The 24,048-nt window shown below is 40.2% G+C and overlaps 3 protein-coding genes across 4 annotated transcripts; 2 read left to right on the top strand and 1 right to left on the bottom strand.

Moving 5' to 3' along the window:
• Positions 1 to 2,967: 2,967 nt before the first annotated feature.
• On the top strand, positions 2,968 to 7,458 carry susd3 (sushi domain containing 3). The gene is given in 8 exon segments (XM_086277086.1): positions 2,968 to 3,599; positions 5,148 to 5,342; positions 6,214 to 6,358; positions 6,848 to 6,938; positions 6,940 to 7,015; positions 7,110 to 7,222; positions 7,225 to 7,249; positions 7,252 to 7,458. Coding segments are annotated over 8 exon segments (801 nt in total). The 5' UTR covers positions 2,968 to 3,523; the 3' UTR covers positions 7,332 to 7,458.
• Positions 7,459 to 8,165: 707 nt separating this feature from the next.
• LOC147306006 (caspase recruitment domain-containing protein 19-like) lies at positions 8,166 to 12,596 on the top strand. Of its 2 annotated transcripts, XM_086277087.1 has the most exons (6): positions 8,223 to 8,327; positions 9,462 to 9,607; positions 9,699 to 9,855; positions 10,324 to 10,392; positions 11,623 to 11,688; positions 11,818 to 12,596. In XM_086277087.1, exons 1-6 carry the CDS (start codon positions 8,321 to 8,323, stop codon positions 11,928 to 11,930), a joined length of 558 nt encoding a protein of 185 aa, XP_086133213.1. In that variant the 5' UTR covers positions 8,223 to 8,320; the 3' UTR covers positions 11,931 to 12,596. The 2 variants fall into 2 exon arrangements, with proteins under 2 accessions (XP_086133214.1, XP_086133213.1); XM_086277088.1 differs by lacking the exon at positions 10,324 to 10,392 and having other exon boundaries at positions 8,166 to 8,327.
• Positions 12,191 to 23,710, bottom strand: LOC147306005 (ninjurin-1). The gene is made up of 3 exons (XM_086277089.1): positions 23,669 to 23,710; positions 17,510 to 17,747; positions 12,191 to 14,790 (listed from the first exon to the last, which is right to left on the bottom strand). Exons 1-3 carry the CDS (start codon positions 23,702 to 23,704, stop codon positions 14,648 to 14,650), a joined length of 417 nt encoding a protein of 138 aa, XP_086133215.1. The 5' UTR covers positions 23,705 to 23,710; the 3' UTR covers positions 12,191 to 14,647.
• Positions 23,711 to 24,048: the final 338 nt, after the last annotated feature.

Raw genomic sequence — 24,048 nt, 5'->3', positions numbered from 1 at the left:
GGAGCAGTGTTGATGGGGCCGCTGGCAGTGGGAGATGATGCCCCTCCTGTTATACTTAATTACCTCCAATGATGGAGTGGTTATCCCCTAGCAGAGTCACTGTGTCAGGGACGGAGCAGACACATCGAGCTGACCACTCCCGCCTGCCTCATCTTTATCTATCACTCTTGTGAGACCGCTTTTTTGCACCCAACTCTTTCTTTTAAATATCTTTGCTCCACTTCTTTACACAGACAGCAATGATGACACTTGGCATCATTAGCTTTATTCTTTTTAATGCAGAAAAGGAGGCATTATTGACTGTTCCAAGCTTCATTAGCAGGTCTCCTGCTGGGTTATTGGATTTTGCAGAGTACAGAAAACACAAGCCTGTGTGGAGAAAAAAGCCGAAGGCCCTGAGTGTCCAAATTGTACCAACTAAGAGCACACAGGAACAATTTACTGTTGCTGTAGCAAATGTTTCAGATCAGTTTCTCAAAATGCTCTCATTTGCTGTGTTGTTGTCACCTCCTATGTCCTCAATCACCATTGAATATAAAATATAAGTGTTTCAGCTATAGACGCTCCATGGTTTTCATTTTGCAAAGCTTCTGTTACTGGAGGTAGCTCAGATGGTAGAGCGGGTCAACTACAAGTCCGAAGGTTGGCGGATTGATCCATGTCTGTGTCTATATATCCTTGGGTAAGACACAGAGCTTCAAGTTAACCCAGCTATATCCATTGGAGTGAATCAAGAGCTAGATAAAAGTTCTTAGACATAAATAATGCATTTTTTATTGCAGTGTAGTAGAAAGTCCTTTGAGTACTCAAATTGAGTACAAAGGTTCTATATAAGTGCCAGTCTGCTTTGCCATACATTTGATTATTTTTTTGTCCAGCGGTGGATGCTTGTATTAAACAAGAACAAAGTTTTAAGTAATCTCACTCTTCAGACAACACTGAAAAATGAGTGTCAGATTGATTTTTCTGCATTTGGCTCTGTATGATGTCAGTGAGAGCAAATATCCTTGATTCAGTCATCTCAGGCACGCAGTGAGCACCAACCGCCACACCACCAGCTGTTCGGCCCTTCTGTTTGTGAGAGGCTGCCAATCAGAAGGAAGTTGAGGAAGTTAAATGGAGGGAGAGGGCTTAGATGACAGTCCAGGGTCAGTACGTGAATCATAACCTGCTCGTAGAGTCTGAATATAGAACACGAAGCTGAAAATAAGCTTAATTGGTCCCTGTTAAAGTGGAAGTACATATTCAGACGTTCTCTTTCCGTCAGCTATCTACTTATTGAAATTCAGTACTCACAAACAAACACTGTAACCATCTGTGACATTTTGGGGCTGAACTCCACTCATGTATAAAGAATTATTTAAAACTTAAAAGAGAAAGTAGTTGTCGTTGTTTTTTTGGTGGAGGCTTCTAATATTGTGCAGATAGCAATGAAGGATGTAAAGGCACGCACAAAAAAGAAAAGCAAAAATAACCCCAGAAGAACTGCACTTTTTTAAAAAATTCTTTCTGGCAAGAAATTCTTTACCTGAAAATCGGTAGATAACGACCGATTCTTCTGAATCTTGGCCTCTCTACATGGTAAGTTTTTCAGTAATTGCAGCATTATCCATGAATGATGCGGCAATCTGCTGTCTGAACAAAGACTTTCAATGCGTCTGAGGAGATGTGCTCAAGTAAACAAGGACGTTCCAATACAGCAAAACAGTCTGATGCATGATCAGAGTTCTGAATGATAGTACACCGAGAGAGAACAGTTCTGCTTTTTCAAATGTCAATTCAAAGTGAAACTCTGAGCCTCTATAGGGTGTTTATAGAATTAAATACAGGATGTGGGTCAGCTTTGTGTGTGTGTGTGTGTGTGTGTGTGTGTGTGTGTGTGTGTGTGTGTGTGTGTGTGTTGTTCCACCATATCCCAAAGGTGCTGTATTGGATTGAGATCTGGTCACTTTAAGCCATTTGAGTACAGTGAACTGTGAGTACAGTGAAGCAGCCAGCAGATGTTTATGCTGTTGACATAAAGGAATGTACATGGTCAGCAACAATACTCGGGTATGTTGTTGTGTTTAACTAATGCTCAATTTTAGCTCAATTTTCAACCAAGGACCCAAAATGTACCAAGAAAATAACACCCACACCTTGGCACAAGGATATGATGGATCCATGCTTTCATGTGGTTAATGCCAAATTCTGACCCTAATATCCAAATGTTGCAGCAGAAATCAACAGTCATCAGCCAACATCTTTCCAGTCCTTCTATTGTCCAATTTTGGTGAGCCTGTGCAGACTAGCTTCTGTTTCCTGTTCTTAGCTCATGGGTGTGGCACCAAGGGCATCAATGAGGTGCCTATTCCTAAATGTACTGAGTTGCTGCATACGCATTTAGGTATTTACTAAACAGCAGTTAAACAGATGTGCCTAATAAAGTGGCTAAGAAGTGTATACCTGGACACGGAGGTTATTGTTTACAGTGTGAACTGTTTGAAGGAAACTGTGAGTAGAACAGAGAAGTCAAACATGTTGAATGACTCGAATGTTTGATAACCACAAACTCAACAAAAATGTGACACAGCATAAAAAAAGGAAAAGAAAGCGGTGGGGAAACCTTCATTTGTAAAATCTGAAGTAGAATGACGTTAAGAAAAATCTGTGTGGTTAGTTTCAGAGAAACTGTATATTTTTTTAATTTACGTGGAATGTGATGTCATATGATGTAAACAAAGAAAAACCTAATTCATTGGCTCAGTTTAGAGGTGGGATCTCCTTCTTTACCACAATTATACTTTAAATTTCCTCCTTCTAATCGAGGTATTACAACTCTTCTTCTCCGTTTATGTAACGATCATTTAGCCTTACTTTGGAGAGATGCACTGCAAACTTAGTTATGCTTAGTTTTTACAGCATATTTAAAATGTCGTCCTGCATGTGCTGTATTTGTCCCTGAGCAGGCAACAGGCTATTACTATTGACAACTGAATTGAATCTGTTTTAGACTGGAAAGCTCTAAGGCTGACGTGCTCGTGCTGGACGTTGGTAAACGGATGTAACTTTTGATTGTCTTCTAATAGACCACGTTCACACGTTCATGTGTTTTGCACATTTTCAACCACATCCTGATTTGTACCTACTGAGGTAGACTGTTTTTTGCAGCTGTAGTTAGCTGCAGACCTGAAACCTAACTTGACCCGACATGATTTAATCCGCAAAGTCATTTTTGCTTTGGTCGACAAGGTCTCGACTGATCACTTCATCTCTCGTCGTCCTCTCAAGCGCTCATCCGCTTGCGCGACAGCCAGAGCATAGAAAGAACATTAGAATAAGTGAATGTTACGGTGCAGTGTGGGTGGTGGCAAGCTGTTCACTGGACGAGGAGCGAGTAACATCGCACAGAGAAACTCAAGCGCCGCGCCAGCAGCTAGACTCTTCGTTTCGTTTACCCTGTACGGGGTCCAGAGGAGAACAGCTGCGCCGTCTTTACGCACAACCAGAAGAGCTTTCTGAGAGACGGCTGTGTGTCACCACCATGTCCGCGGCAACAGCATCAATATCAGATGTATCCAGGACTGATACCGCAAACAAAAATGACCGAAATAAGTCAGGTAAGAGAGATGGCATAGAAAAACCAGATGCTATTTAATTTAGACGAAGCCAGCGTGCAGGATCCTCGAGAGACCGAAATGTCACTTGTGCACTGACGCCAGTTTTATTCTGTTAACTTGCGTGCTTCTTGTTCAGGTGATGTGCGCGTCCATGCATGTGTGTGTTTGCTGTAACAACAATTGCACTGCAAGGATTAGTAGCTTAGGGTCCTATGTAATATAAAGACCTGATAGATTGTGTGAACTAGACATCGCAGTAATAAAATGAAACTTAAAAAAAGGGTGGATTGGTGTCCGATTAACGGTTAGTTGATATAATTGTCAGGTGTTATGAAGAAAGACAGAAAGAGGAAACGAAAAGGGGTGGATTTGACGTCAAGCAGCCGGACATTTCACTCTATGTACTGTATGTATGATCATACATACAAATTACATAAAATTATTCTTCTGTGCACCGAAGTGTGTCTTTGTGGTGGGATCTGAGTTACTAATGGTCTCCGTGTTACAATTTTATCTTGTTTATGGTTTACTATTATCTCTTCTTCTTTTATTTGTCTACCAGCGACTTTTGATATAGTTTGGTTCACTTTATGGTCTGCCACATGTCTTTCTTCAAAGTGCACAACTCCTCCTTGGATATTTTCCTCCAACTTAACCCTTGTGTTGTCCTGGGGTCAAAAATGATGTATGGTAACAGGTGTATGGAAATCCCGAAAAAGTAACCTCCACTAAATCAGTCCCTGTAACCTGTCTGTTTTATTTAAGTGAAAACCAAAAGCAGATATCTCAGAGTAAAGAAAAAAAAATCAAAAATCTGGTTTTGATTTTCCCTAAACCAAATACATCATACTTCCAAGTTGTGCTGGAAACCACCGCCTTCATGTCATTGTGTTTATGTGCATTCCAACTACTTGTTTTACAGTGAAGTCATGCTCTTGTAGACTGAGACTTGTAGACATGCAGGAACTGCTGGTGTACTGAGCTGTCACAGTGAAAGACCGTCCGTCCTGTAATATGCTGAGCTCCATGCTGTTCAGTATGATAACCTTGTTTTTTTTTCTCTTAATGTTGCTCCAGATGGCCTGTGTTTTTCCACCAGTCTTGCAGGCCTTTTGTTTAATGATTTATCACATTTCCTTCTTTGATACCGTTAGAATTCATCTCAGCACGGCATTCGGCTGTTACGGGGGGCTGTGTTTTGTCATGCAGTGTTGCGCAGCCCTTTAGGGGTTCAGTGCTGATAGCTATGGAATGACTGCCCCATTCCACACTGACTCTTATCCGCAGTGCCCCCCCACCCCCTTTTTGTTTGTTCATACAGTTCACCTTGAATTATTGTTGTGCAATCTATGAATTCCAAGTTGTCTTATCGTTCCTATGAATACAAATTTTCTTTTGAAGATGCATGAATTAAACATGTACCCAAATTTTGGATGAACTTTGTGTGATTAATGCATATTCACAGTATCTCAAACATCATTAGCAGCAACAACTGTAGACATTGCTGCAAATTTTCCACACCAGCTGACCTCCAGCTTTCTGCTTTAGGTAATTCCAAAGCTCAGTGCACACCCATGCCTCAGCCAACATTGGGCAACCACCAGATCATCCAGGGAAATGGCACTAATGTGGGTACCGTCATATCACTACAGTGCCCGGGGAAGCACAAACTTGTAGGCAGTGATATGATGTGTGTCATGGGCCCCAACAGCACCTACTGGACAGGAGACTCCTATTGTCAAGGTAAGTAGAAACCAAAATCTTGAGATGGCAGTTAATATACAAAAAATGGCACATATTAGTAACCCATTTGTAGCCAGGTACATGTCACTTCATGGACCTAATTGCATATTCATTATGCATTACCAAAATGTGTGTGTATGCAGATTAAATGTCTCAAATGCTTTTCCTAGAAAAACTGCAGAGGCTGCAAAACTCCCACTGAAATGTCTGTCAGCTCATTATTCCAAAGTGATGGAATATATATTAAACATTATGTGTAGGCATTCTTGTTAGGGACCAAGTTACACGCAGATGCTTATGTTGTGTTTGGCTTGCACTAATTATGACCTTAATTTGTGTGGGAACACAATGGAGGGAAAATGATGTGCAGTTTGTCGATACATCTCATTAAGCAATAATATTAATGCTACTAACTGGCAGCGAGGAATCATTTCAGGTAGGTGTACAGCCAGCGAGGAAGTGGAAAAACTGAGGGCAGAATTTTAATTCTATTTTTTAGAATCAATCACCATGGGAGAGATGAAATTTTCTGAGTGACACTGAAAGAAATAAAATAATAATAAATTTATATTTTATTGTCCTTTCAGTGATGAGCTGGCAAGAACACTTTGTTGCAAAATGACTTTTTATTTCTGCAAGTCTCTGTTGGATAATGACAATGAAACACTTGTGACATATTACAGCAGTCTGTGAGGTAGACAATATCTGCAAACCTTGTGTGAGGTGGCATTTGAGACTTCTGGTTGTTGTTATACACAGGTTTTGTAGTATGATGAATGGAATTGTAAAAAAGAAAAATAAAACACTCAGTGCATGAGGCAAAAATCAGTCAATACAACAGTCAACTGGTTCTTCTTCTGTCACTCTTCAGCTCTGTCGCCCAATGATTTTGGTTACCGCGTGGCTGTGGTGGCATCCTTTGTGAGTTCAGGCATAATCCTCTTCATGTCTGTGGCCTTCATCACCTGCTGTTTGCTTGACTGCATCAAGGAGGAAGAAAGGAAAAAGGAGGAGAAGTGAGTTAAGGATTGCTGGAAAAGTTGAAATTAAGTTTTTTAAAAGTAAAAGTAAATCTACTGAGGTATCGTTACTGGTAAAATGTAATTATAAGGAAAGCATACATCACAATACACTGCAAAATACTGGATTCTTTATACAAATAAATATGCATACATAATAAATTAGATGGGTTCTTAGCTTAAATGATTGCTAACCTAAGGGTTATAAGACATTAATGGGACAGGAACACAAAATAAGGCCTGATCTGCTACACAGATGTGTGTATGTGTCTTTATTTTGCTTCTTTGGAGTAACAAGTGGCATTTATATGAAGCACAGAGAAATTCTAACAGTCTAAAACATGACAAAGGCATGGCAACAAAAGGACTGCTTGAATACAATGTATTAATAGATGTATCTACTTATTTACAACCACAGGTGCCAAAATACAATATTAGGTCTGGTGAAATATGAAATACTGACATGTATGGTTTTTTTTATGCCAGTGACTCAGATCCGTGGCAATGGGAGGAGCCAACCCCAAACCAGGAGAACAACATGTCTCGATATAGTCATAAGGGCCGCAACAACAACAACAACAACACCCAGGAGAATCCGCTTTCTCCATGGGACACTGCTGGCCCTACCCTGTGTGACAGCATACGATCTTGCAGGTGAGATGTGCTGAATTTCATTTGAATGCTCCACAGTGACAACAAAAACAAAAACAACAACAAAAAAACCCCAACTTCCTGTCTTCTTACACAGATGTCACCAGCATTACGCCTATTGTCCTGCCTGCACAAACTATGGCCCCACACCTCCCCCTGCTGCTCTTCCTGGGCACGACTATAACCAGCCTCTCTTACTCCAAATGCCAGAACCTGACCCACCTCAGTATCCCGGCCCTCCCCTGTCCTCCTGTCAAAGTACAAGCCCGGGCCTGGTCCAGATCTCAGCAGGGGGATCTGGTTTGGTGTGGCAGTATGAAGGACAACAGAGCAGTTTATCAGGAGCAAACCTATTAACCGCAGATGAGGCCCCTGGGAGGAATATAAACTCAAACAGGAATATATACCCCAAAGAACTTTCCATAAGGATTATATCAGTGTGAGGACAGCACACAAAAATCATCAATCAAGACTTTGTTTAATATCTAAATCTGTTCAACAGTGTCAGCTGTATAGACGAGGACTGCGTGATGTAAGAACTATATCAGTATGTTTTGGTGTATCAGCAGTGGCGAGATGGCTCTAAAGAGACATTGATCTGACAGACTAATGTGCCTTTTTATGCAAACTGTAATGGCACACTGCCCCCTGTCTGTAAAGAGGAGCCAGTGCATTTTCAGGACGCCAGTCTTGGAGAGAGCTGTTCTTCGGATGTCAAGAGATTTGAGCTTAAAAGGAAGTTCTGCTGCTTGAGGCTAACACTTAAGGGATCTATTGCGATATAATTAACTTTGCTGTCAGCTGAGGAGAGTGTGGGAATCTGGGAAAAGTTCACTCTTGACACGAGAAGAGATGTTGTAAAAAACTGGCGTGTGTGTAAATAATAATTTTGAGAAATGTAAATAAATGACAGACGTATAATAATAACAATGAGTGATGCATTGGAGTGGGAAGAGTTTATTTAACAACACGTTTATTATTATTATTATTATCATTATTATTATTATTATTATTATTATTATTATTATTATTATTATTCAAGCCTTTAGGTTAGAATAACCTGATGTATGATTATTTGTTGCACTTCTGTGCTTCAGTGTCTGCTACATAAAGCTGTAGTCCGTCACTGTCTGCCCGGCTCATTAACATCATCATGTAGCCTTGAGGTCGGTCATGTGGTGACGCCACGGCCAAGCGTGCTGATGTAACGGGGCAGCGGAGCACCGACTCACGGGGGAGACCAGGAAGTTTTACCGGGAAGGCTGTCGGTCCGATTGTCAAGTTCACACACGGTGTAAATTTGTCAGTATGTCAGGTTTGTGAAGCGAGGGTAAGATGTTTCGCCTTGTTGTGAGTGCTTTGCGCGTATCCTTGCGCCAGAGCTAAGACTTCCAGGATATCCTACCAGGCTCTCTCTCTGGGTGCGCCACTTGTTGCTGTAAAGTCATAGTATAAAGTAGTTGTTGTTACACATAGTTATTTAGTAGTTTGTCATGGGTCAGTATCATCGTTTGTCCTGATATGCAACCGGTAACTAAATCGGCAGACTTCTGTCATCAGAGGCATCCAGACTTTTATTAAAGACACGCAGCTCCCTCTGTTGTCAGTCTAGTCCTTAGAGATATTATAGCATTAACTGTACATTGGGATAAAGTAAATCCTGTTAAAATATTAAACTAGTAGAATCTTTCATACTGGGATGACGATACTGAGAATAACTACCATGCAATGTAACACTATGACAGTATCTGACACTTACCTACTAATTTAGTTAATAGTTTATGTTTTATGAACAGATGGCAGAAATATTAGTAGTATGTTTGCTCATCAGCTGCAGCCTGTAGCCTGTTTAAGTACACAACTGAGCATAAGAATATCAACAGTGGTCAGGACAAATACAATATCTATATTACTTAATGATTGGCAGTGTGGATATTTACTTCCATAGATCCCCCTTTGTCGTCTTCTTCTTAAGTGTAGCATCTTCTTTTAAGAAAACAGACAATGCTCATGCATATTTCTGGGGGGGAAAACTGGTTCAGAGTCCAAACTATTAACACTAACACCTTACCTGTTTCTGCTGTCTCTCACCATTTTATGCATCTTAAATTGTAGTTGGCTGATTTTCAGTACTAACATTATGCTATAGAAGCTATAAAGTGTAGTGAAACTGACACATTTGCAGCTATTGTATTCGCCTTTCTAAACAAGAGAATAAACCTCTTAGTTCCTTATTTTCAGAACATGGCTGATTCCAAGACGAGCTTACTAAGAAATTACTAAAACTAACAATAAAATCTGCAGCCCTTCTGTTAGGGCTTTGTCGCATGAGCCATTTGTGCAGGGTCATAGCCTGTTTCTGACCTGGTCTCCACGCTTTGACCAGCGCTGGCCTTGACACCCCTTGTTAAGCAATGTCTTTTCACTGTCATCAATCTTCCTTTACTAGACACCGATGGTTACCAAGAGCAGCTGCAGAGTGACTCCCAGTTCCTGTGCTCAGATCAGAGGATGGACACTGAGCTGGTTGACAGACTTGTCCTGCAGCTCAACAGGATCTACCCGCAGATACTAAGTGACAAGGAAGCCCACAGGGTCACTGCAGCTATTTGTGTTACACAAACAAAACAGAAGCATACTGTGCAGATGCGTGCAGTGACTCAATGCAGCCTGTGTCTCCCTGCAGTTCAGGAACCTAAGTGTGCCCACCAAGGTGCGGTTAGCAGACCTCTTGAAGCACCTGCACAGAAAAGGCGAAGAGGCATGCCATGAATTCTACAGAGCCCTTCACATCCATACAGAGGACATCTACTCTAGCCTGCCCAGCAGAGTCAGAGAAAGAGGTGAAACATTGAGCTTTTCTTGGCTACAGATTCCAGATTGGAGGATAGCTGTTTCTTCTCCATAAAGTTCAATTTCATTTCACATTAATTTTATTGCAGACACAACTATTGAACCAATGTCTTTGTGGGACCTAAAGGTTCTGGTTTTATCCTTAAAGCATAAGTTTTGTGTCTGCTAAGCTTTTTTTTTTTTTCAGCACTGGTTGCTTTTTCTACCATGTTAAAAAAAGTGCATCTTGTATGTTTGGTGTGATGAGGTTAGACAAATTACAGGAGCAGCTTCCAAAGTGTCCTATAAAGGTGGCTCCCCTGCTGTGTCTAGCTTTACATCGGCTTATCCTGTTTAAGATGCAAAGAGAAGCTAATGTGCTGCCTAGACTGCTGTCCAAGTAGCCATTTAACACTTCACAGGTTGTTATTGTTAAAGTGGAATGCTGCATTTTAACCTCTTTTACTTTCTGTTTTTAGAGGTGGCAGATTCAAAATGCACTAACAACAAGACAGTTCGGCAAGAGCGATATGTGCTTAGCGACAGAGGTACATATAATCACCATCATTAACAACAGAAAAAGGGGTTGTTTCTATGTAAATCATTCAAATCTTTAAAATTTAAGAATATTGAGATTTCACAAACTAAAAAAAACATTCGTTGATTTTATACAATGATGTTATACGATAAATGTTGCTGTTTCTTAGTTATTCTGTAATTATTCTGTAATTATTTAACTAATTCTGCTATAGTTTAGACAATTCATGACATGCTTTCCAGGAAATTGGACTTATTTATTTCAAAAACATGCACACTCTTACTTGCAATCCCTCTCAGGAGGAATCATGCAGATTTAGTTGCATGACGTTCACAAAATACAATCACAAACATGAACTAACAAACAAATGAACAGTGTAATCCATAGGGTGTCACTGACTTGATGGCAGAAAAGCTCACAAATGCACTGCTGTTAATGTTTGAGTTATTCTGTTGATTTATCAGCTTAAAAATATGACTAAACACTAAAAACTGACTTTCAATCCAACAATGGCACTAACTAAGGGGCAATTTGAAAACAAATCGGATACTGGTAATCACTTGTGAAATATATTTAATGATAATATGTAAGTAATGACTCATAAAAGCCCTATATGTGTCATTTTCTTCCTTATCTTGCCTGCATGGCATTTTAAAAATTATTATAGTTTTACAGTTTGTGTGAGTATGTGTCAGGGTCCCTCTGTACCCCCTCACTGATCCCAAGATAAGCCCCTTAAGCTCAACTAAGCTGTGGACTTTAGCAAACGCAGTTGTCTGTTGAACCTTTTAACCTCTAGCATCAGAATGCCGGCCCCATCACTGCTCTTTACTTCCACCATTCATCATTCCATCACACTGAGAGCTTGAGCTTTGTGAGGGCAGTTAAGCTCATGTATAAAGCAGCTTCCTCTGGCCTGCATTCCTTTGAACAGTCAGAGCTGCATCCACTGGGTCAAAGGTATGTCAGCAGGGAAATGGGTCATCAGAGATGCCGTGAAACACTGACTCCTGATCATAAGTCATACCAAGGAGCTTGTTTAGCTTGTGAGCAAGACAACTTTATGTACACAGAGCAGATTTAGGACTCTTGACTTTGCCATTCAGAATATCGGCTATTATTTCAGTTTGCTTGTGGTATTTAGTTTTTTTTGGATCATCTAATTTATTAAGCAGGTATGAGCCACTGCAGACTGATCAGATAATTGTATAGTTAATGACTTTATTCTCTCCTCTTGCAGGACCAATGTTCTTCCTGAGCTGCTTCGGTTTTGTAGTTGGAATTGCAATACTCTACTATTACGGAGGTGAGTCGTGGCACAAAAAGTGAGAGGGACACAGACTTGAGACTTACTTTACTTACTTTGATCATGTTCAACATTTCAAAACATACCTTCCATACACACAAAACTCAGTTTTTTTGCTCTTCTTTATAGACACAGAGGGTGAAACCTTGAGATGCACTGGAGTGTTTCTTCACTGCTCGGCTGTAAGACTGAGTAAAGATGCTAGAGATGTTTTCATTTCATATGGAGAAGTTGGAAAGTAAAAAAAATGAAAACATCGAGGCAATGAGAAGAAGAAGCCATGAAAAATGTCTTTTTTTCTGTGCCAAACTCATCATTTTCCTAAACCTCAAATACTAATTTATGTACGAAAGTACTAATTGGAGGAACGTAACTTGACCTGACACATTCTGTCACAAATTCTCACAGCGTACATCTGAAATGGCAGAACTATGCAACGTTCTTCCAGAGTACTTGTATGTATGATTCTTGTCTGGATTTCATGTTTGTAGATAGCTATGAATTTCTTTTTTTTTTTAACTAAAATGCTTAAAGCGTAATAATAACCAAGTGTAACTGTGCAGCTGCACTCCCACAAAGCTGTTTTCACTTACTAAAGACTGAGTCGGTTGTTTGGGTGCAACAAACCCAAGAGTGGGCAATGAAGTGTATTTTGAGGAGAGCTTCAAGTAGGAGCATCTGTGTGGGAAGGCTCTTGGTTTGCACTTAATTTAACAACTTGATTTTTTCATTGCTCCGTTTGTTAACGCATTTCACAACAAAGATTTTCTTTTTTTTTAAATACACAACAAATACATGTATGCTCACACCTTAGCCCACTTCCAGTGCCTTTTATGAAATTTGCAAAATAAAGGGCACTCTAATAGTGTTACTTATTTTCAAATAAAGCACAGCAAATTTGGATCACCTGTGTTTGCATCTTATTTTTAGTCTTGTGTAACAAATATTTGACAAAGATCTTTGTAGAAATGGGAACATCATTAATTAAATGCTGTATATGTTGCCGTAGTGTAGCAACAAAGGGGAATTAAAGGTAATTAGGAGTGCATTGATTAGCTTTTCCGGGTTAGTTTCTGGCACTGTTCACTGCACTGTCATCATGAAATGGAGATTATGTTAAATTATTCATCTAATTGATTCAACAGCAGCAACACATACACTAGAGGGCGCTACTTCCTCACTCATACACACACAAAAAAACAGAAAAATATTCAAGCGTGCTATAACAATGACAATGGGAAGCAGGGATCAGACCTCATTAATGAATAATGGCAATCAATTTGGTTGAATGAGTTAAGCTAACTTGATTAAATGCTCTATTAAATGCTGCTAGCTAGAATGCCTTTGAAATACCCTGATGGGTGCATTTGAATGCTCTCTGTTTCTTGTAATAAACAATGTGCAGGAAAGTAGTCACATCAGAGGTAAGGTCTACATCACAGCAGCAGAGCAGAGGTGTCTGATCTCAGGAGATTATCTGCACTCGGCAGCATTTTTCTGCTACTGTCTTCCCTGCGAAGTGAGAGCAACAGATGAGAGGGGAGTCAAAGAGAGAGGGAGGAGGAATTGGGAGGTGCTAAAGGGGGCTGGAAATGTCACCAGAGTGATTGTTCAGTTCACACTCTGGCATCCACATTCCCACAAGAGAGCTATTAATACACTCGCTTCAAAGGAACTAAAAGTCCTCGTTGATCATCAGCATCCTCTGATGCGCAGCCCCCACAGAGTCACTTTGTTAAACTTCAAGACAGAGCGGTAGGAGCCATGGATATACATTATGTATATATATCAATCTACAGATCTCCTCCAAGTGAAGCTGTGTGTATCATCAAATCTGGCTTTCAGTGTGGCTGTTTCCACGGTTACCAATGATAGTTGTAGGGGAGGAAAAGGATGAGATTGCGACGTTTTGCCATCTGAAAGGTGCTTCCTCACAACCACCTTGGAGAAATTATAGATAGCTGCATGAATGCGATTACGGTTTTTAGCTGATAATTATGTGAAACAGCCTCAAATTTTCTTTACTGGATATTTATGTCAAACCACTCAAGTGTATAAAATGAGCATTTGCTTGTGCTCTAATTGGGGTTTCAGTGGCATTGCTGCCTAATTAAGGCTTCTGTTTTAACAAGTAGTTCTGCCGGGGTCTGTGCTCTCTTGACTCTGACTCACCAGCTACTTCTGGTCCAAAGAACCACAAACAAAGTCCGGCTTTGCTCGTCACAGAGGGATTCATAGCACAACCAAACACTGTTATAACTGAATGTTAGGCATGACACCTGTGGGGTAGAGTTGATAGTAAAGTTAAAGCTGTGGAGGTGGGTAGTGGTTTTGAGGCGGATGAGGCCTGCCCTGTGCTGCATACATGTGCTCAGCACACCCGTTAAACATGATCAAACGTCATTGGTGCAATTAAAAATTAAAGAGTGTTCAGGTGTGTGTGTGAGACTGTGCATCCATGTCTGGCTAGTGCGTCGGGTCACTGTCGGACAGCATAGGAGACAGACAGCATGAGGTCACATGGTCCTGACTGCTGCTGTCTTCACTTTCCTGTTTGTCCATTCAGAACAAATGTTGTGTTGTTTACGTACCAGACCTCTTTGTCGCTACGGCTGTTTCTCTCTTGTTCGCTATTTTCTCTCGGTGCCTGCAGCCATGCGGGACAATGATTTTCTGGTAAATGAACAGCTGTGTATTTTGTTCGAGTTGTTTTCTGGTGGAAATTTCTCTGCGAGCCTGGAGAGGTCACTGTGTTTGTAGGTCATGTAGGTGATTGTGAAGGTCCGGTCAGAAGAGGAGTAGAGCAAAAACATGCTGACGACATGAAAGTTTTTAGGAGCAAACTGCAGAGTAAGGCAGGAGAGAAAATACCTGTTTGAAAAGAGAGAGGGGAGCAGTGAAAGACTGTGAAAATAATGCATACACACATACATAGATGTGCCTGTGTGTGTGTGCGTGGTCAGTTGCTGTAATTTGTTCGATGGACTCCAAAAGCTGTGATGAAGACGTTGACCACCACGATGATGAACACCAGACCTGTAGCCAAGTTTTCCATGAAGTTCAGCCTCTGGTGTTTTTGCTCATCATTCAGGTTCCATCGAACTGTGAACAAAAGCAGAACAACACACAACTCAGATAATGTCTAATTGCACAACAATCTACTCTATTCTGGGACTAAAGCCAACTCATTATGGTGCAAAGATTTACTGTCAACCACAAATCTATATTTACTTAATTCTGGGTTCAGAATGCTCATACATCTATTTGTGTCTTTTATTTTATGACGCAAGCATGTAAGGAAACAATGCAATATTCAGTTTTTCATTTTTCACTTAGAGGAAACTCAGATTAAAAAAAAAAGTTAGATCTACTGCAATCAATTTACTATGTTATTAAAAATTTTAGCTCATTTTGAATTTGATCACTCAAAAAAGTTGGGACAGGGAAATGCAAAACGCTTTAAAAGTAAATGGTACTTAAATGAAACAGCTTAAGGAACATTTTGCAACTAATTAGCTGAATTGGCAACAGGTCAGTAACATGACTGAGTACAAAAAGATCATCTTAAAGAGGCAGAGTTTGTCAAAAGTAATGGTGCAGTAGGCAGAGGCTCATCAGTCTGCAAAAAAACTGCGTCTACAAATTGTGGAACAATTTCAGAATAGTGTTCCTCTTTGTAAATCGTGAAGACTTTGAACATCTTATCAGTTACAATTCATAACATCGTCATAAGATTCCAATCATTTGGAAACATCTCCGTGCACATGGGACAATGATGAAAATCAATACTGGATGCTCGTGATCTTTGGAATCTCAGGCGACACTGCCATAAAAAAACAGACATGAAATTGTCATGGAAACCAAAAATGTGGCAAAAAAGACCCAGAATTATTTAGCAGCTACAATCCTATATTTCAGAATAAGACAAGAATGGAACAGAATTCCTCTCCGAAAAGTCCAACAACTGGTCTCCTAAGTTTCAAGACATATATGGACTGTTGTTAAAAGAAGAGACGCTGCTACACAGTTGTAAACATGGCCCTGTCTCAACTTTTGTTTAGACCTGTTGCTACTAACGGCATCCAATACATTTGTTAAAATAGTATAGTTTCTCAGTTGAAACATTTAATACGTTTTCTATTCTTCATAGTGAATAAAATATGAGTTTGTGAGATATGCAAATCATTGCATTCTGTTTTTATTTGCATTTAAAATAGCTTCCCAACTTTTTTGGAATTGGATTTGTAACAATAGCGTCCCCCAATGTAAACATGTATATGATGTGATACATTTACTATACATCGCAGGCATAAATGTCACACAGGGAAAGAAAACAAGTGTCAGGTTCAAATCACAGAGAAAGAACAATACAGGGGAAGAAAACTGATCAAGGGAAGCTTGTATTTCCTATATGCAACTGTGTCATTTCTTTTGTGTTTTAATAGCATCATGGCATGTGTTAAATGTTATGAAAACAGCTAATTAGTGTTGTGACAAAGACATTACTATGGTGTCATCAGCAGTACAGGGAGTCGCCTGTGAATAATGGTCACATGAATGCATATTCATACAAATGGGTGTGCAGTAGCCATGTATATGTGCATGGGTGTGTGTATTTGATGGAAATTACCAGAGGTTAAACAGCGTAAGAACGCTTCCTGTGATGTGTGTGTGTGTATCTGATCTGTCTTGGTGGGGGCTAGAGTCTGGTTGGGGTGGCCAGTATGTAGGCCGTTCACATCACGCACCACTGGCTTCATTAGAGAGAGCTGGATCCAACGGGGAGGGAGGGATGTGAGGACGAGAGGCCAAAGAAGTTCAGAAGAGTAAACAAAAATGAAGAAAAGAGTAATGAGAAAGAAATGTGTGTGATATTTTGGTAAAGGCAAGGGATGCTGTTTAAGTCTGGTGAAGGAGGTCAAAGGGGCAATGAATGAGTGATGACTCTCACGTGCTGGATGTGTCTTATGGACATGTGACGTTTTTAATGTGAATACCTCAATGTGCAAATGTCAGAGTTAATAATATCTGATTGTACTGTATACTCATACTGTAACAATGTTGATGATGATATAATATTTTTTTTGCAGAAATCTGAGCAACAAGGGAGGAAATATTCATTTGGGCGTGCTTTGAAATATCTGATTGATAATTGATTATTTTAAGATTTTTTTTCAGCAGTTTCACAGAGGAGGTAGATAAGACATGTGGGGTTGTTAGTTTCACACTAACCAAACAAAACTCACTTTATTTACTCATCCATCAACAGCTGAGTCATTGTGACTGGCTTAAAGTTCATTAACCTGTTGTTCAGTGTGTCAGGAAAAAAAAACTAAATTAGTTTATTTATCCCCAACTTATATTATTTTTATTTACACGCACAAATTTTTCAACCCGAGATATCAGCAGACCTCCTAAAAAATTGTTGCTGCATCTGTCTCTTTTTGGGCTTTTCTCTTTGTTCCAACACATGGAGATACATACATACTGACACATATTGACACATTTACACACATACACAGCACCTCTCCCAACTCCCAGCAGTGCTGATATCAGCAGTAAAACCTAGTGAACCCTTTGACCTCTCAGTCCTGGTTGCTATAGAGACTGAATCCAGCTCCTAATAGGTTGTTTGTCAGGAGTCAGTAGACTTGACATTTATGGGGGAGGGGGTGCATTGTAGGGCAAAATGTGGCATATAGATCGCTGTAATCTTGCTAGAATAGGAAGGATGAAGTGGGCAAGTAAAGGATGTGAGATGCCAGACAGCAAAAACACCTCTGATACACCAGAAGGGCTCAGGCTATGTTTACTTTCTCACCTATGAAGATAAGCAGGACCCCGACTGTGATCTGTAGACACAGAGAGATGCTGATTAGGGTGATGGTGGGGGTGTAAAAGTGGAAGCTTGGCCCCTGCTCCAGGACAGCTTTTAGCTGGGAGGCATTGGCCATCAGCAGGGCCACATCCAGCATACTCTCAGCTGCACTCTTCTTATTGGCATAGTGGTTCATGTTCAGAGGAGCTGGGCTTCTGGGCCAAGCATCTGGATGGGTGGTCTGGGGGAGAGAAGAGAGTAATTGGCACAGAGATAATGTTTATGGCTTGCAGATAATGACAGAAAGAAGAACGCCGGGAAACAAGCAGAAAGGCTTGCTCTGTGCTGTGTTTTGTTCTTCCAGTAGAGCCAACAAGGCATCATTTTGATGAGACTAGCAGTAATTTTGTGTTTCCTGAGCACGGATGGTGAGGATCTGGTTATCATTCTGACCTAATTAGAACAACAACAGCCATTACAGAAGAGTGACCTTTGAAAACAGAGCCATTAGTACAGCAAGGAGATACTGGCAATCCGGTAACAGTACCATTAAAACATGACAAACACGAAGTCAGCATATGCCGTTTGTGCGAATAGTTTCAAGCGATCACTTTCAGTCTGCACATTTTCTCCTTCACTAGTGTCATATGAGCATTGAGCTCTGGGCATTTTATATTGCTTCTATGAGCCTGCGCCGCACTTGTTGCCCTCTATTCCAGTATTTGTTGACTTTATAAATCAAAACAGTCAAATGATTGATTTTCTTATCTGTAAAAAAACCTATCAGTGTAGAGTAATAGAGTGATCCTTTGTTCATATTCTGCCCATATCACATTCTCTTGAAGCTTGATGGACAGCTGCAGAAATGGGCTGAGCAAAAACAAGAAGAACCAGTGTTATATGATAGCAGTTTACCTCAGTTTGCCCATCTTTTGGCAGGTAGAGCCTTCAGCTATCAGGACCTTCTCTTGTGAAACCTACTCTCAGTTTTGGTTCTGAAGAAAGACACCCTCTCTACTCTTAAAATTAATCTTTCACTTTCCTTTTTGACAAATCTAAGAGTTTCATCAAGTTCCTTTAGTTATGCTGCTCTAAACCCAGGGTGCTAGTGGATGCACTGAGCACTTCTTCTTCGCTCCTCGCTTTTACTTCCCATACACTCATAGGCCACTGCTGCATCTTGTTAACTCTTATCTACTTTCTTCAGCAGTTTCTGTGATGTCCTGCTCGTGGCTCATCGTGCGCCTATGGTCCTCTGTCCAGACGGCAGTCCCTCTCTAAGCCTTGTTCTGCCAGAGGGTCTACCTGTTGACAGGGAGCTTTTCCTCCCCACAATTGTTGGGGGATCTTTGGAGTTCACTCTCTAATATTGCATGATTTTTACCTTACCTTGGGATGACTGTTGTTGTGAGCTGGTATTAGCTTTAAGCCTAATCTTAAAATTAGAGAGGCTATCTGTCTCCTGGATCCAAACTGGGAGCCAGAAGTCTGAGAGTAAAATGCTCTTTTAGGGTGATAGGGTGATACTATGAGGTCTTTAAGGTAAGATCCAGCTTGAATATATGAACTGAATTGAAATAAATGTTCACTTCAGAACAAAATGTGCTTTATTATTTTGTTATATTTTATACTCAATAAACCAGGGACTTAGGAAGAGAGGTGAGTAAATATGGTAATTCATTTCTATGATTAATCAGCAGTTGATCAAAAGCGTTTAAGAAAGTTACTTTTACTCTGAGTTGTGTAACCTATCGATTCTTGTGTGGGTGAGCGTGATGCAACATTAGATTAGCTCAGTTGTGAGTGTGTTTGTGTATTCACTCCATGTCAGTGGACTATGTACTGCAAAGAGAGAACCATACATAGCCACTGGACCAGAAGGTTCTGGAAAAAAAGTTATCTTATTGGTGAATACGGAGTCTGTCTCTATAAAAAATGATGGCTCATTACACCTGAGAACCACATTTTAAAATTCAGTGGCGACAAGGTCAAAGCATGAATGCCAATGCCAATACCTCTTTTTCTTTGAGAAGGAAAAAAAAAAATCAGCAGTCTCTTCCTGAACACCAAAATCTTCCGTTTTTATCATAACACTCCCTGCAGCTGCAGAGAGCATAGTTTGTCTGAGATTAACCAAACTGCAGAAGTGGTGCGAGCTGTCTTCCCTCTGCTCGAGGGATAAAGACAAAAAGAAAGGAAAGAAAAGCTGCACCCTCTAATTTACCATGGATGAGGCTACAGCTGAATTACAATGTATTTAAGAGATTCACAGCAATCAACTGGCATGGGTTAACTTGATGTATGAGGGGAAGTACACTCTGAACAGAAGGTGTGGTCGATGGGGTTGGTAATGATCTGGTACTCTGGTTGCAGTAATTATTTAGATTTTTTTTTTAATCCTGTGATAACCACTGGACAAGCCATGTTTAATTCTCTTAATAAATCTCTGCTTTTTAGAAGATGTATTAAATGGGTTACTGGCCAAATTCATCATCTGGCATTCTACTTATCAGTTTAACTTTTATGCTTTATCATAGATTCATGTGAACACTTCAGAGACATCTCGGCAGTATCCAGCAAATGCTAAAAAAAACAAACAAAACAAAAAACAAAATGTGTTTTTTCCTTTCAACTCAAAGATCCACTGCACTGTGTTACACCTTCACAACGAGGAATTAAAACACATTTTAGGACATGCTTTGTGAAGCCAAACATGCATTTTCGCTGGAAAGCAATGTGGTGTGGCAGGGTGTCCTGTGACTGTGATCTGCTCCAAATACCACAAATGGCATACTGTCATGACGTGTCAGGGTCAGCCTTTCTGCTCTCACACACTGACATAGGTTTTTCAAAAAATACAGCCCTTTATCCCAGAGTCAACAGACCACAGTGAGATAATACTTGTTGTGAGATCGCAGGTTGGAAATATGGAGTCACTATGTCTATTTTTTCCAAAAAAGAACTCCTTTTTGACATGTGCGTAGGCCAAATCTAAAGGTCATTTCCTCTGTCTGCCCAAGCTATTTATCACGATTAATCCTGCTGTCTACTCGCATCATACAGCTGGCAAAATAGCACAACAACTAATCACAGCAGAGGAGACATTCAGTGCAAAAATGATAGCAAATACAGGCTCTTATAATGTGTCTTACTCAACAGCTGTGAGTGGAGTGGAGGGATAACATGCAACAAATTATTTTTTTTAAAAAGAGAATGTACGTGATCCTGGTTTTCGTTTCGTTCACAATTGCATTTTTGGACAGAATTTTATATCCCAGAGAAACCCAGTGCTTGTCAGTCATCTAGGCACACCAGATTTATAGCTATCTAAACTGTAGGAAAAAAAAGAGAAAAGTTCTCATTAAATCAGTTGTGCTGTACTGGTTCTAGGTTTCAGTGCTGATTTTTGTGATGAATTATTCACAGTGCATTTCTAGTCTGAATCAGTCTCGGGGGAGATACACCGAGGGGAGAGAAGGAGCAAGGTAACCAGGGAGGGGGAGATAGTCAGAGACATAAAAGTTGTTTGGATCTTAACTCTCAGTTATGTGTCACTGTGGAATAACAGATGAAATCATGTAATAATATTTAACATTATTCAGTTTCTGCTGTAAGGTGTCACTAACACTACAATGTGGGAATGAGAAGGGAAACCAGCTAATCAGTAAGTTATTTATATAGGGCTTCTTCAAACAATGAATGTTGACCTAAGCGCTTAACTGAGCAATTGAAATCATTCCTATAAATCACATAAATAAAACTGAGAATAAAACTGGTTCTGCTGGGGGTTTCTTCCTGTTAAAAGAAGGTTTTTCTTCCCACTGTCACCAAAGCGCTTGCTCATAGGGGGTCATATGATTGTTGGGGTTTCCTCTGTTTTCTTTGTATTATTCTAGGGTCTTTACCTTACAATATAAAGCGCCTTGAGGCAACTGTTGTTGTGATTTGGCGCTATATCAATAAAATTGAAGCTGAATTGAATTGAATGAGAAAATATGACATTATTTTACCTTTCAACCCGGGTTGCAGAATGCAAAGGATTACCAAGGGTGAAAAACAAATAAAAGACCCTTCAATTCACATTCGCTACTTCTCATATTTTTTTAATGCTAAAGCTAGATGCAGAGTTGTATAATACATGCTTTTTACAACTTTGGAAAGACTGCAATTTCTTAATTCCCGTGATTTAACCCAAACCTCAGATCAAATAAATCCATTTTTCATTGTGTATTCAGAAGCAAATGAACGTTTTGGCTGATTTCCCAAAAACTAAATGAACTCATTCAACTTGCACACCTAATCCTAAACTTTTCTCCTTTTCCCATGTCGTCACACTAACTGATTACACCCGCATGTAAGTTACTTAGAGAGTATGCAGTGCCTTTAGCTTTGTATTGTTAAGCTCTGTGTCTGACATGTAGAAAGCTCTTCAAGGCAACAAAGCAAGACACCACTTAAGACAGTGAAACCGTACATTTATTATTTAGTTAATTGAGCCCGTGTTCAGCTATATGATGAAATGCTAAATTAACTCTAACTGCATGAGTGAGTATTTCACTTACTTTTTTTTTCCTCGTGCATAAGCACTTCTTTGCTCTCCATCCATCATGTCCTATCAGCAGCCTTCTTCTCTCACTCACCTCAAAATCTGGCCAGCTTCCAGATGACAATCGACCCAACTGTAAATCTAATTTCCATGAATCTCTGTAGAGCTTTTAGTTTTACAGCCTTGCACAAAGCAAAGCAAACATGACTGTTTCTGAGTGTGGTCTATGCAGCTAAGGCACTTATGGTGGGAAAAAAACCCCAAACAAATCAAAAACACTTTCTCATTTAGTGAAAAGCTGCAGTTTAAACTACGGGTTATCAAAGAAAGTGAAATCTGACTCATCTCATCGGTCTTAGATTTCAGTGAAAGGCAGGCAAGAATATTAAAAGCCTGCAGAAAGTCTTCCTGTGAGATATTCACCCTACAAGAGCCACGGATTGAAAAAAAAAACCCACTCATATTGACTCACACTGGTGGGGGACACATTGTAAATGAGATCAATTGCTCATTTTATCGAGCGTAAGGGTATTACATTTTGCAAATGCTGGCTGAGCTCTGACTGTTGCAAGGAAGTATCTGTGGCTGCCAGGGTCTCTCTTCCTCCTGCCTTCTTCCTCAAATTCACACACACACACACACACACACACACACACACACACACACACACACACACACACACATCTGAAATTAAATGGCGCTATTAAGACAGTGACCATGCGGATAACAGAGTGAAGTCCATTTCCCTGCCCTGTAAAACTGGATGCTGCACATTAGATGCAGGACTGAACTACTCTTAAATGGCAGCTTCAATTGCCTAATAAACTAAAGTAATCAATCTGTGAGCTTTACAGTTGTGGCATGAAGCAGGATGATGTAATACAAAAGTAAAACCTTGTGTCTGTTTTTATGTGTGCATTTAAGCCAGTGCACTGGTAACAAAGGAGGGCATTCATTGTTTATAAGGTCACTCAGGTACCAACAATACTTCACCCCTAAGCCAGACCAGACTGTCATCTGACCCAGCATGCTTGCAAAAGACTTTAAGATGTCTGGTCAAATGCTTCTGCGGAGACATAAAATCCGTCTTATTCAGCACCACTTCTATTCTGCAAAGCGTATGCACCTCTGAATGTACCTCACATGCAGATGACATGTAACATGAGAAAAGGCACAGAAGTGGCATGGAAGCGCAGAAACCGCAGGAGGTGGATACTTTTACACGATCGGCTTACAATAAAAAGTAACAACCGACAACTCTGGGTACAGAAATGACCACGACAATGAATCAACACTTCTTGCAACAAAAAATTCAACCTAAACAAAAATGATTGCATGACAGCACATTTCCCAAGTGCCCATATCCAAGCGATTGCTTTGCGGTCCGTGCATTTTTGCACTGTATTAACACTCCTTCTATTCTACTGTATAAAAGCATGCAAAACAGCAAGAATACTCTTATTAATCAGGTAATCTTTCTTCGTGCATCTTTTATTTATTGCACTTGTGAGCATGTCAATTTGTATGATCAATCTACTTAGCCTATAGACATCTATAAACCAGAGGATTTACATTTTCCCTCGATGAATGTTAAAAAGGGGCTGCAAATATCTTACCTCGGTGCCACTTAACCTGTTGATGCTGCTGCTCATTTTTGCCCTGTGCGAAGAGCTGCTACACCTCAGATGCAGGCTGCAGCAAAGTGGCAAAATATCCTGTAGGGGTAGAGAAGACTGGACCCGCAAGCACGTAGCCAAGGCTACGTGACAGAGCTACTGATGCACGTGTAACTACTATATTATAGTGACACAACAGCAGTGATAATGGAAAAATGTTGTTTCAACAGCAGGCTCGGGAGTTAAGACACGTGACTGAGTCTGCAAAGGGTGTGAGAAATTATTTATTTATGTTTTCAATTGCTGTGTAATTTACTTGCACTGACTCTAATCAGCCTTTGTCTCACCCCGTGTCACTCTGTCTGTTGGACAGCACACAA

Source organism: Aulonocara sp. 'chitande type north' Nkhata Bay, linkage group LG20, assembly GCF_057382095.1.
Source record: "Aulonocara sp. 'chitande type north' Nkhata Bay isolate Kocher_YH1m ecotype deep benthic linkage group LG20, A_spYH_male_GT1.1, whole genome shotgun sequence".
Lineage (NCBI taxonomy): Eukaryota > Metazoa > Chordata > Actinopteri > Cichliformes > Cichlidae > Aulonocara > Aulonocara sp. 'chitande type north' Nkhata Bay.
The sequence above is the reverse complement of the archived record's forward strand: the minus strand, read 5'-3'. Positions and strand labels throughout refer to the sequence as shown.